This window comes from Nicotiana tomentosiformis, chromosome 2, assembly GCF_000390325.3.
Source record: "Nicotiana tomentosiformis chromosome 2, ASM39032v3, whole genome shotgun sequence".
Lineage (NCBI taxonomy): Eukaryota > Viridiplantae > Streptophyta > Magnoliopsida > Solanales > Solanaceae > Nicotiana > Nicotiana tomentosiformis.
In genome coordinates this window covers 190,765,837-190,779,575 of record NC_090813.1, presented here as the reverse complement: position 1 = coordinate 190,779,575, position 13,739 = coordinate 190,765,837, and the positions used below count along the sequence as shown (strand labels likewise).

Sequence of the window (13,739 nt, the reverse complement as noted above, 5' to 3'; positions counted from 1 at the left end):
GTTATTCTATATTTAAAAAAAGAAGAAGTAGTTTCTACATTTTTTTTAAGAAAAAGCAATTCCTATTAAATAGGTATATACATACATTTTGAAACCTTCAAAACGGTAACTGGTAACGCCATTTTCATCTATTTGCCCTAAAAATTTCATCCTCCAAATTCGGCACCTCAAACCCACGATGTCTTACCACGATATCAACTCCTTACCCACGAACTCTTCTGCCCAGGATTCCAGTAACATGATTTCACATTTTTATCAAATCAGTTCTACTTTTACAGTATATAATTATGTTCTTTCTCCATCGTGTGCATATCAAACAACAATTCTAGAGTACAAGAGGTGATTTGTATGATTTGTATTTCATGAACAATCTTTATTCCAGTTGAGATTGTATTCCTTTAACAGATATTTCCGTGAAGTTTTAGTTTCTACTTATATTTACAAATATCTCTGTCTATTTCAGGACATAATGGCGGCTGAAATCAATTTTGTTACTGAAATTAACAGCAAGTCAATGAATTGGAAGTTAAAGGTTCGTATTGTCAGGCTTTGAAAAAATTCGGATCGCGATAGGCCTGACAACCCTTTTTCAATTGAGATTGTTATGATGGATGAAAAGGTATTGTTTAAAACTTTATAATTACTTTCTATTTTGTCATTGTTTACATATGCGTAAGTATATTACAGTCATATACAGAATAACTTAGTCATTTTAACTAATTAAGTTTTTTTGTAGGGCGATCACATTCACACAAGTATTGGCAGGTCTTTTATCCAAAGGTTCAAACAAGAAATTAAGGAAATGGGTTTGTACATCATGAAGAATTTCGTGGTTTGTCCAAATAATATGAAGCTGAAAACCAAAGACCACAAGTTTAAGTTGATGTTCACGCATAAGACCATTGTTGACGAAATACATGATCCACATTTCAACATGTGTATTTTCAAATTTAGAACCTATGAGCAGCTGTCAAATCCCCCAGAATTTGACAATACTGAGCTATTTGGTAATTAAATTTCTCTCATTTTTTTCAGTTTCATTTTACTTTGTCTTATTTGTTTTCTATCTTATGAGCTCTAAGTGTGAACTAAATCAATACTAATTACAGTACATAAGATCAAAGATTAAGTTTTAGATTAAAGTTGAATTTCTTGACATTGTTAAATCCTCTGTCGAAAACCATAATCTGATTTCTAGAAGGCCTTTGTAGGCATATGGAACTAAAGAAAGGTTAGTACTGTACCATTTCTCTGAAGATCTCCAGTACAGCAGTATATTCTTGGTACTACTTTACATAGTATTTACAGATAGTATTTCAGTGATTTTATGAAGGCCTAAGGTTAGCTTTTGATCTCTTACTTCCATAGGTAGCTAATGGAGTTCATGCCCACACTTTTCTTGCATTCTCCGAAACCTTCCCTTTTAACAAAACTCAGAAAAATTGATACCAGCTGCCTTTGGAATATACATCTAACTATTTAATTCTTTTACAATCTTCATTTATATTGTCTATAATGATTACTAATTTTGCACATATTTCCTTGCTTTGTAGATGTTATTGGCGAAGTTGTGAGTTGTGAGGACGTAAAGACTATCAAGCAAGATGATAACATCCGTATGTACATGAACATTGAGATATATTTTGTCAAATGCTTCACTTAAAGGAACTTGTGTGGAGGTCATCATTTAAATTTCATGTTACATTGCATTAACCATCATATTTTGCATGTCTTATCATTAACTTTGCACATAGCACATGAGTTGTGCTTATATTCACACAGGTAGAAAATTGCAACTTGCTTCTAGAGCTTCCCATAAAATATACTGGTAATTAAATGTTTGGTCAACTTTTTTATTCTAATGATGGCATATTTTGATATATTCATGTTAGTTACAATGATTGTTGCTTTATACAACGGTTGTACATAGAATTTTCATAACAGATTTCGATTACCTTTTTTTCCGCTTCTCAATACAAGATGATTTACCACCTGTTAGTTCATTCTGGGTAATTTTTGTTTATAGGACATGTCCTGAGGAGTGTAGAGAAGCTGTAAAATATTTGATTTGTGCAGCAGCAAGACTCGCCGACGTGCCAGAATTACGCCTATTAAGAAGTATATTTACTGATATATGATTGTCTTGCCTTCACCTTTTTATGTGAAAGTTAAAAAGAAGTAGTTTCTACGTTATTCTATATTTAAAAAAAGAAGAAGTAGTTTCTACATTTTTTTAAAGAAAAAGCAATTCCTATTAAATAGGTATATACATACATTTTGAAACCTTCAAAACGGCAACTGGTAACGCCATTTTCATCTATTTGCCCTAAATATTTCATCCTCCAAATTCGGCACCTCAAACCCACGATGTCTCACCACGATATCAACTCCTTACCCACGAACTCTTCTGCCCAGGATTCCAGTAACATGATTTCACATTTTTATCAAATCAGTTCTACTTTTACAGTATATAATTATGTTCTTTCTCCATCGTGTGCATATCAAACAACAATTCTAGAGTACAAGAGGTGATTTGTATGATTTGTATTTCATGAACAATCTTTATTCCAGTTGAGATTGTATTCCTTTAACAGATATTTCCGTGAAGTTTTAGTTTCTACTTATATTTACAAATATCTCTGTCTATTTCAGGACATAATGGCGGCTGAAATCAATTTTGTTACTGAAATTAACAGCAAGTCAATGAATTGGAAGTTAAAGGTTCGTATTGTCAGGCTTTGAAAAAATTCGGATCGCGATAGGCCTGACAACCCTTTTTCAATTGAGATTGTTATGATGGATGAAAAGATATTGTTTAAAACTTTATAATTACTTTCTATTTTGTCATTGTTTACATATGCGTAAGTATATTACAGTCATATACAGAATAACTTAGTCATTTTAACTAATTAAGTTTTTTTGTAGGGCGATCACATTCACACAAGTATTGGCAGGTCTTTTATCCAAAGGTTCAAACAAGAAATTAAGGAAATGGGTTTGTACATCATGAAGAATTTTGTGGTTTGTCCAAATAATATGAAGCTGAAAACCAAAGACCACAAGTTTAAGTTGATGTTCACGCATAAGACCATTGTTGACGAAATACATGATCCACATTTCAACATGTGTATTTTCAAATTTAGAACCTATGAGCAGCTGTCAAATCCCCCAGAATTTGACAATACTGAGCTATTTGGTAATTAAATTTCTCTCATTTTTTTCAGTTTCATTTTACTTTGCCTTATTTGTTTTCTATCTTATGAGCTCTAAGTGTGAACTAAATCAATACTAATTACAGTACATAAGATCAAAGATTAAGTTTTAGATTAAAGTTGAATTTCTTGACATTGTTAAATCCTCTGTCGAAAACCATAATCTGATTTCTAGAAGGCCTTTGTAGGCATATGGAACTAAAGAAAGGTTAGTACTGTACCATTTCTCTGAAGATCTCCAGTACAGCAGTATATTCTTGGTACTACTTTACATAGTATTTACAGATAGTATTTCAGTGGTTTTATGAAGGCCTAAGGTTAGCTTTTGATCTCTTACTTTCATAGGTAGCTAATGGAGTTCATGCCCACACTTTTCTTGCATTCTCCGAAACCTTCCCTTTTAACAAAACTCAGAAAAATTGATACCAGCTGCCTTTGGAATATACATCTAACTGTTTAATTCTTTTACAATCTTCATTTATATTGTCTATAATGATTACTAATTTTGCACATATTTCCTTGCTTTGTAGATGTTATTGGCGAAGTTGTGAGTTGTGAGGACGTAGAGACTATCAAGCAAGATGATAACATCCGTATGTACATGAACATTGAGATATATTTTGTCAAATGCTTCACTTAAAGGAACTTGTGTGGAGGTCATCATTTAAATTTCATGTTACATTGCATTAACCATCATATTTTGCATGTCTTATCATTAACTTTGCACATAGCACATGAGTTGTGCTTATATTCACACAGGTAGAAAATTACAACTTGCTTCTAGAGCTTCCCATAAAATATACTGGTAATTAAATGTTTGGTCAACTTTTTTATTCTAATGATGGCATATTTTGATATATTCATGTTAGTTACAATGATTGTTGCTTTATACAACGGTTGTACATAGAATTTTCATAACAGATTTCGATTACCTTTTTTTCCGCTTCTCAATACAAGATGATTTACCACTTGTTAGTTCATTCTGGGTAATTTTTGTTTATAGGACATGTCCTGAGGAGTGTAGAGAAGCTGTAAAATATTTGATTTGTGCAGTAGCAAGACTCGCCGACGTGCCAGAATTACGCCTATTAAGAAGTATATTTACTGATATATGATTGTCTTGCCTTCACCTTTTTATGTGAAAGTTAAAAAGAAGTAGTTTCTACGTTATTCTATATTTAAAAAAAGAAGAAGTAGTTTCTACATTTTTTTAAAGAAAAAGCAATTCCTATTAAATAGGTATATACATACATTTTGAAACCTTCAAAACGGCAACTGGTAACGCCATTTTCATCTATTTGCCCTAAATATTTCATCCTCCAAATTCGGCACCTCAAACCCACGATGTCTCACCACGATATCAACTCCTTACCCACGAACTCTTCTGCCCAGGATTCCAGTAACATGATTTCACATTTTTATCAAATCAGTTCTACTTTTACAGTATATAATTATGTTCTTTCTCCATCGTGTGCATATCAAACAACAATTCTAGAGTACAAGAGGTGATTTGTATGATTTGTATTTCATGAACAATCTTTATTCCAGTTGAGATTGTATTCCTTTAACAGATATTTCCGTGAAGTTTTAGTTTCTACTTATATTTACAAATATCTCTGTCTATTTCAGGACATAATGGCGGCTGAAATCAATTTTGTTACTGAAATTAACAGCAAGTCAATGAATTGGAAGTTAAAGGTTCGTATTGTCAGGCTTTGAAAAAATTCGGATCGCGATAGGCCTGACAACCCTTTTTCAATTGAGATTGTTATGATGGATGAAAAGGTATTGTTTAAAACTTTATAATTACTTTCTATTTTGTCATTGTTTACATATGCGTAAGTATATTACAGTCATATACAGAATAACTTAGTCATTTTAACTAATTAAGTTTTTTTGTAGGGCGATCACATTCACACAAGTATTGGCAGGTCTTTTATCCAAAGGTTCAAACAAGAAATTAAGGAAATGGGTTTGTACATCATGAAGAATTTCGTAGTTTGTCCAAATAATATGAAGCTGAAAACCAAAGACCACAAGTTTAAGTTGATGTTCACGCATAAGACCATTGTTGATGAAATACATGATCCACATTTCAACATGTGTATTTTTAAATTTAGAACCTATGAGCAGCTGTCAAATCCCCCAAAATTTGACAATACTTAGCTATTTGGTAATTAAATTTCTCTCATTTTTTTCAGTTTTATTTTACTTTGCCTTATTTGTTTTCTATCTTATGAGCTCTAAGTGTGAACTAAATCAATACTAATTACAGTACATAAGATCAAAGATTAAGTTTTAGATTAAAGTTGAATTTCTTGACATTGTTAAATCCTCTGTCGAAAACCATAATCTGATTTCTAGAAGGCCTTTGTAGGCATATGGAACTAAAGAAAGGTTAGTACTGTACCATTTCTCTGAAGATCTCCAGTACAGCAGTATATTCTTGGTACTACTTTACATAGTATTTACAGATAGTATTTCAGTGGTTTTATGAAGGCCTAAGGTTAGCTTTTGATCTCTTACTTCCATAGGTAGCTAATGGAGTTCATGCCCACACTTTCCTTGCATTCTCTGAAACCTTTCCTTTTAACAAAACTCAGAAAAATTGATACCAGCTGCCTTTTGAATATACATCTAACTGTTTAATTCTTTTACAATCTTCATTTATATTGTCTATAATGATTACTAATTTTGCACATATTTTCTTGCTTTGTAGATGTTATTGGCGAAGTTGTGAGTTGTGAGGACGTAGAGACTATCAAGCAAGATGATAACATCCGTATGTACATGAACATTGAGATATATTTTGTCAAATGCTTCACTTAAAGGAACTTGTGTGGAGGTCATCATTTAAATTTCATGTTACATTGCATTAACCATCATATTTTGCATGTCTTATCATTAACTTTGCACATAGCACATGAGTTGTGCTTATATTCACACAGGTAGAAAATTGCAACTTGTTTCTAGAGCTTCCCATAAAATATACTGGTAATTAAATGTTTGGTCAACTTTTTTATTCTAATGATGGCATATTTTGATATATTCATGTTAGTTACAATGATTGTTGCTTTATACAACGGTTGTACATAGAATTTTCATAACAGATTTCGATTACCTTTTTTTTTGCTTCTCAATACAAGATGATTTACCACCTGTTAGTTCATTCTGGGTAATTTTTGTTTATAGGACATGTCCTGAGGAGTGTAGAGAAGCTGTAAAATATTTGATTTGTGCAGCAGCAAGACTCGCCGACGTGCCAGAATTACGCCTATTAAGAAGTATATTTACTGATATATGATTGTCTTGCCTTCACCTTTTTATGTGAAAGTTAAAAAGAAGTAGTTTCTACGTTATTCTATATTTAAAAAAAGAAGAAGTAGTTTCTATATTTTTTTAAAGAAAAAGCAATTCCTATTAAATAGGTATATACATACATTTTGAAACCTTCAAAACGGCAACTGGTAACGCCATTTTCATCTATTTGCCCTAAATATTTCATCCTCCAAATTCGGCACCTCAAACCCACGATGTCTCACCATGATATCAACTCCTTACCCACGAACTCTTCTGCCCAGGATTCCAGTAACATGATTTCATATTTTTATCAAATCAGTTCTACTTTTACAGTATATAATTATGTTCTTTCTCCATCGTGTGCATATCAAACAACAATTCTAGAGTACAAGAGGTGATTTGTATGATTTGTATTTCATGAACAATCTTTATTCCAGTTGAGATTGTATTCCTTTAACAGATATTTCCGTGAAGTTTTAGTTTCTACTTATATTTACAAATATCTCTGTCTATTTCAGGACATAATGGCGGCTGAAATCAATTTTGTTACTGAAATTAACAGCAAGTCAATGAATTGGAAGTTAAAGGTTCGTATTGTCAGGCTTTGAAAAAATTTGGATCGCGATAGGCCTGACAACCCTTTTTCAATTGAGATTGTTATGATGGATGAAAAGGTATTGTTTAAAACTTTATAATTACTTTCTATTTTGTCATTGTTTACATATGCGTAAGTATATTACAGTCATATACAGAATAACTTAGTCATTTTAACTAATTAAGTTTTTTTGTAGGGCGATCACATTCACACAAGTATTGGCAGGTCTTTTATCCAAAGGTTCAAACAAGAAATTAAGGAAATGGGTTTGTACATCATGAAGAATTTCGTGGTTTGTCCAAATAATATGAAGCTGAAAATCAAAGACCACAAGTTTAAGTTGATGTTCACGCATAAGACCATTGTTGACGAAATACATGATCCACATTTCAACATGTGTATTTTCAAATTTAGAACCTATGAGCAGCTGTCAAATCCCCAGAATTTGACAATACTGAGCTATTTGGTAATTAAATTTCTCTCATTTTTTTCAGTTTTATTTTACTTTACCTTATTTGTTTTCTATCTTATGAGCTCTAAGTGTGAACTAAATCAATATTAATTACAGTACATAAGATCAAAGATTAAGTTTTAGATTAAAGTTGAATTTCTTGACATTGTTAAATCCTCTGTCGAAAACCATAATCTGATTTCTAGAAGGCCTTTGTAGGCATATGGAACTAAAGAAAGGTTAGTACTGTACCATTTCTCTGAAGATCTCCAGTACAGCAGTATATTCTTGGTACTACTTTACATAGTATTTACAGATAGTATTTCAGTGATTTTATGAAGGCCTAAGGTTAGCTTTTGATCTCTTACTTCCATAGGTAGCTAATGGAGTTCATGCCCACACTTTCCTTGCATTCTCTGAAACCTTCCCTTTTAACAAAACTCAGAAAAATTGATACCAGCTGCCTTTGGAATATACATCTAACTGTTTAATTCTTTTACAATCTTCATTTATATTGTCTATAATGATTACTAATTTTGCACATATTTCCTTGCTTTGTAGATGTTATTGGGGAAGTTGTGAGTTGTGAGGACGTAGAGACTATCAAGCAAGATGATAACATCCGTATGTACATGAACATTGAGATATATTTTGTCAAATGCTTCACTTAAAGGAAATTGTGTGGAGGTCATCATTTAAATTTCATGTTACATTGCATTAACCATCATATTTTGCATGTCTTATCATTAACTTTGCACATAGCACATGAGTTGTGCTTATATTCACACAGGTAGAAAATTGCAACTTGTTTCTAGAGCTTCCCATAAAATATACTGGTAATTAAATGTTTGGTCAACTTTTTTATTCTAATGATGGCATATTTTGATATATTCATGTTAGTTACAATGATTGTTGCTTTATACAACGGTTGTACATAGAATTTTCATAACAGATTTCGATTACCTTTTTTTCGCTTCTCAATACAAGATGATTTACCACCTGTTAGTTCATTCTGGGTAATTTTTGTTTATAGGACATATCCTGAGGAGTGTAGAGAAGCTGTAAAATATTTGATTTGTGCAGCAGCAAGACTCGCCGACGTGCCAGAATTACGCCTATTAAGAAGTATATTTACTGATATATGATTGTCTTGCCTTCACCTTTTTATGTGAAAGTTCTAACACTTCATTTTCATCTTGTAGGGTCCAGAAATTGGAACATGATTTTTAAAAGATGCTAAGCCTGTTCAACTTAAACAGGATCAGGAGATCACAATCTCAACTGATTACAATATTAAAGGTGATGAGAGTATGATATGCATGAGCTACAAAAAGTTAGCAGAGGATGTAAAGCCACAAAGTGTGATCCTCTGTGCAGATGGCACAATCACCTTTACAGTTTTGTCTTGTGACAAAGAGAACGGTTTGGTACGATACCGCTACGAGAATACTGTTGTTCTTGGTGAAAGAAAGAATGCTAATCTCCCGGGAGTAATTGTGGATCTGCCAACATTGACAGATAAAGACAAGGATGACATTTTAAACTTGGGAGTTCCGAATCATATTGACGTGATTGCGTTATCTTTTGTTCGTAAGGGTTCAGATCTCGTGGAAGTTCGGAAGCTGCTAGGTGAACATACAAAGAACATTCTTCTGATGTCTAAGGTTTGCTTCTGACCAGCTAACTATGTAATCTAATTTTTTCCCCATGAAGTTGCCTATTCACTTTATTGCATCATTATTTTGTGTTTGTAGATAGCTTTCGTGGTACTTGAGAGTCATACACAGCACACTAATTTTGCAGAAATGTAATTAAATGATAGATTTAATTTTACTCCTTTTCCCAAGAATTGAAGAAATAACATCATGAGTTAGAACTAAACTAGGCGAGATCCTTTTATACTGAACATCTGGGATCATGAGAAGGTTAGAGATCCTTTCCACTCTTGTGTTTCTTTTGGGTGTGTTGGATGGGTGGGGGCAGAGATGAAAAGGCATGGCTTTGCGAGTTAAGCAAAATCCCATCTTTCTCACTTGATCAAAGCCGAAAGGCTGATAAATGTATTGTTTTTAAATTGTTGCAGCTCAAAGAAATATCTTTGTTGTATAAATTCAGTCGAGATGTTTTTTTCTGATGTAGATAGTTGTTCGTGCTAGTGGACTTTCACAGCGGTAGTAGTTAGAATGACTGTAATAAGTGTTGCCATCTTTTTATGCAACTATGTATGTGTGGTTGAGGGTGGATTCACGTGGAGCAATAAAGGCAACATATTGTTCGTAAAATCTTTTAACATTTCACATTCTTTTGTTTCACTAAGAGTACCAAATGTTCTACTTATTATTTCATCTAATAGTCTACAACATACATTTGTTTTTACAGGTAAGAAAAGTTACCTTAAGTATGCAAACTTTGCCTCAGCTATAAAGGAACATGTAGCTTATGATGAATGTATTTTCGATTGCAACAACATCACTGTTATGTTTGTAAGTGACATAAAATCTTGATGAGAATTAATATTTTTAATGTATGCATTTCATCTAAGACTTAAAACTGTTATATAAATTATGCTAACAAGGATTGGGTATTTTCAAGATCTTAGTTATCCATGTGAGTCGTCGTTTATATCATCAACCAATATGACTGACTTGATCATGTTCTCATATACTTCTGATCCAAAGTACACCACAACAAAAGGTGATGTCTTATTTACTGTGAATTACACATATGTATAACTGTTCTTTGTTTTTCTGATAATAACTTGAGACAAATTTCTGCTTTTTCAGGTGGCCTAATCGTTTTTAAAGCTAAGTACTTATGTAGCATTACTCCACTGTGTTGTAACAGCTAAGCTATTCAAATTTACACAGAAATTGCTAATTTAGTTTAGAAATGTTGTAATTAATAGTAAAAATTGAATGTTGCTGCCTTCTATCGCACGTATGTTCTCTTGGATTTGGTGATTATCCAAATTTAACTATAACAAAACTCTCGGTTATTTTATATCTACTATGAATATATGTTTGATTATTGGTTGAGATTTTGTACCATTATTTTACTTTCCCTGCAACTATGGACGATGTGTATATGAACTTGAAGTGAATTTTGGGAAATCTACTTTAGCTTTTGGCTTATTACAGTTATCCAACCTTCTCTGCTAATCATGTTTTTGTGCATAAATATTGGTGGTCCCTCGCATAGATACAATCCTATGAAATTCATATATTTATTTTTTGAATTAATTCTTTTGAATGTGATCGCTAAATTTAATCTACAATAAAGACATATTTCTATTATATCATTTTTTTCTTTGAAACAATTCGCGCATCGCGCGGGTACGTATACTAGTATTTATTTATACGAAGGAATAATAAAATTTAATTAATAAGAGAAATTATATATATAATAATGTAATAATTATCTAAATGTCGAAAAATATTACTTTATCCGTTCCGGTTTATATGAACCTATTTACTTTTTGTCAGTTCCAAAAAGAATGATCACTTTCTAAATTTAAAAATAATTTAGCTTAAACTTTCAATTCTACCCTTATGAAAAGTTTTTATAACCACACAAATATTCTGGACCAGTTAATGATTTGTTTAGGACCACAAATTCCAAAGGTCTTCATTTTTTTCTTAAACTCCGTGCCCAGTCAAATAGGTTCACATAAATTAGAACGGATGGAGTATTACATTAGTATAATACATGAATTTAAAATAAAAGGACATCATCAAAATTTACACAAATGATCAATTTTGTCATGTTAGTTGGATAATTATGTATTATAATTTAAAAATATTTAATATGATGGTATCTTAACGAATACTTCTTTGTGAGCAATACTTTTTTGTGTATGTTTCCTCCTAATGTTTTGGTTGCTCTGTCTTAACCAAAACTCTTGTTGTCGATCTTAATATCTCTCTTGAAAGTGAAACATACAATTGTTCGTACAAGAAAATATATTGCGGTAATATAGTTCAATATTTAGGATGTTTCCTTGTGCTTTATTTTATTATATTTGCAAACATAAACATACTAGTAAAAATTATTTTCACACAAATTTAAAAGGATATTCCTTAGTTTCGCAAAACGAAAGTTGAATTGAGGGATAAGAATATACTTAGAAGCATATATGACGTTATTTTTGCATATATGACGTTATTGTCAAAACTTCTATATGCCATATGTGTGCTAGCTATTCGGCGTATCTAAGTTTTTCAGTAGCATGACGTGCATATTTTTCTTCAAAATCAACCTATATACAATGGAATATCAATTTTAACTTAGTCTATTATATAAACGGTGACACTAACATATGTAAGAAATAATAAACTTTACAACAAACAAGTATGGTAGAAGGCCATTTGGTATTAAAGTATTTAAGTATTCTTCTTGGTATCATTTTTTGCTGAGTCAAAAATAGAAAAATATTTTGTTTATTATAAAATTTTGCAATCAGCCTTCTATTTAGTTGATCAACATATTCATTTATGCTAGCTAAGATATCATTTTAATTCTATCATGAGATTTGCACAAATTGCGTTTTAATTTATTGATAGAAATATTTCTATTATTAAATGCACCACCATTACTATTGTGATTGATAACCAAGTATTCAAGAAGATCCAAATTATCTTTCATTGGATGCTCTTCTTCATTTCTGACACAAAGCAAGAAGACACTTAATACTGGATATGTTCTTACTTTATATTTCTTGTTAGTGAATTTTTTTCATTTGAGGCCAGAAGTATAACTTTGGCAAGCTAGCTTTTACAGTCTCTGTTTTTGTCGATTTTGGAACTACAGGTAGTACTTGACATAAATCACATCCCAAACCATTAATTTTCCACCAAACAGTTCATTAATATCCAATATATCTCTAGAACTCCGGGCAATTATTTCGATCGTTTGACACTTAGCCATAAGTGTTTCATCTCATATTATCAATTTTTCTTTTCTTATAAATTAAACACCATTGCTCTACTTTGATATATTTGTGATGGTTATTTAAGTTGTTTGAAGAGATATTTCAAATCTAAAGTGAGTGGCCTCACAATAAAATAGTTGTTGGTACACCACTTGCTATTATTACTAACAGTGTCATGCCTCTTGATATGATATTTGCAAGTAATGCATGACATGAAAATATTATTTTGATTCCGCCGGAGGCATCTACAAAGAATAATTCCGCTATAGCAGAGTCGACTCTTTATAATATAGTCTTGAAAGCTTGTTCTTGTTTAGGATTTAGCTTTGATTGTGCTTTCTCATACACTTATATAGCATTTTAATTTTTAATAATATACTAACATTTTTACTTTGTGTTCTAACACTCTTTTTATGGAATAAATTTATGTACCCTAAGATTTTTTTTAACTTGAATAAGAATTTTACTCGTATGATGAATTTAAAAAGTAATTGAATTGGATTCTCTTGCAAAATAATTAATTAAAAGATTTAATTATTTAGTTTTAACATAAAAATAATTTATTCTATGTTGATTCAGATCTCAATATTAGTTCATCTCTTGTTTTGAATATTTAATCTTAATTATAATTTTATCCACCATAAATTTTATTTCCAAAGAGTAAAAGATTGATATGACATTTCACTTTTATATCTTTATGTTTGTAGAATCATTAGTGGTATTGGCTCTTACCAACCATTTTTTTCTTTCTCACACATTTATATTCTTAAATATTGTCTTAGTTGTTGTTTAATAATTGAGTATTTTTCAATATTACACAAAAAATTGATAAAAAAATATTATTTGAGTAGGAAAATAGTTTAAATATAATATAAAAATATATTATCGTGGGGGTATTATTTTTCTCAATTTCAACACTTTATGTTGTCCATCTAATATTAATTTTTATTTTTTCTTAGTATTGGATATTATGGAGTGGTAATGTATCGTCAATACAGAGGATTCTTATAAAATTTATTTTATTAAACCTTCCTACATATTTTTAATAATAATTTAATAGATAAAATTTTATTAATTTTTAAATATTAAAAATTAAAAATTAACATAGAAGGTATTGTAGTCCAAAAAATAGGTTATTGCTAAGATTTCTAACGTATAGTATTATGTCCTAAAACTAATAGGATTATAAGGTATCTAGAATTTCGATTATATCCTTTTATTATGAGTTATTATGCTTAATATTATAAGGTTATT

At 31.0% G+C, this 13,739-nt stretch overlaps 1 protein-coding gene across 5 annotated transcripts; it reads left to right on the top strand.

The window, feature by feature from the left end:
* Nucleotides 1-85: 85 nt before the first annotated feature.
* Nucleotides 86-10,149, top strand: LOC117274522 (uncharacterized). Of its 5 annotated transcripts, none has more exons than XR_011414470.1 (13): nt 86-339; nt 464-619; nt 737-1,007; nt 1,554-2,118; nt 2,653-3,196; nt 3,743-4,307; nt 4,842-4,997; nt 5,115-6,496; nt 7,031-7,186; nt 7,304-8,182; nt 8,592-8,683; nt 8,761-9,222; nt 9,938-10,149. XR_011414470.1 is itself a non-coding variant. In XM_070196486.1 (13 exons), the coding sequence occupies exons 1-4, from the start codon at nt 605-607 to the stop codon at nt 2,056-2,058; spliced, it is 381 nt and encodes a 126-aa protein (XP_070052587.1). In that variant the 5' UTR covers nt 89-604; the 3' UTR covers nt 2,059-2,118; nt 2,653-3,196; nt 3,743-4,307; nt 4,842-4,997; nt 5,115-6,496; nt 7,031-7,186; nt 7,304-8,182; nt 8,592-8,683; nt 8,761-9,222; nt 9,938-10,149. The 5 variants fall into 5 exon arrangements, 2 of the variants coding, with proteins under 2 accessions (XP_070052587.1, XP_070052588.1); XR_011414469.1 differs by having other exon boundaries at nt 86-346; XR_011414468.1 differs by having other exon boundaries at nt 86-619; nt 5,115-5,994; nt 6,405-6,496.
* The last annotated feature ends 3,590 nt before the right edge of the window (nt 10,150-13,739 follow it).

What these genes read in the sequence shown, in the direction of transcription:
- LOC117274522 (XM_070196486.1), top strand. An exon ending in TGACAATACTGAGCTATTTG is followed by an intron (nt 1,008 to 1,553) that starts GTAATTAAATTT and finishes CTTGCTTTGTAG; the next exon opens with ATGTTATTGGCGAAGTTGTG. An exon ending in CAAGCAAGATGATAACATCC is followed by an intron (nt 1,617 to 2,026) that starts GTATGTACATGA and finishes TTTTGTTTATAG; the next exon opens with GACATGTCCTGAGGAGTGTA.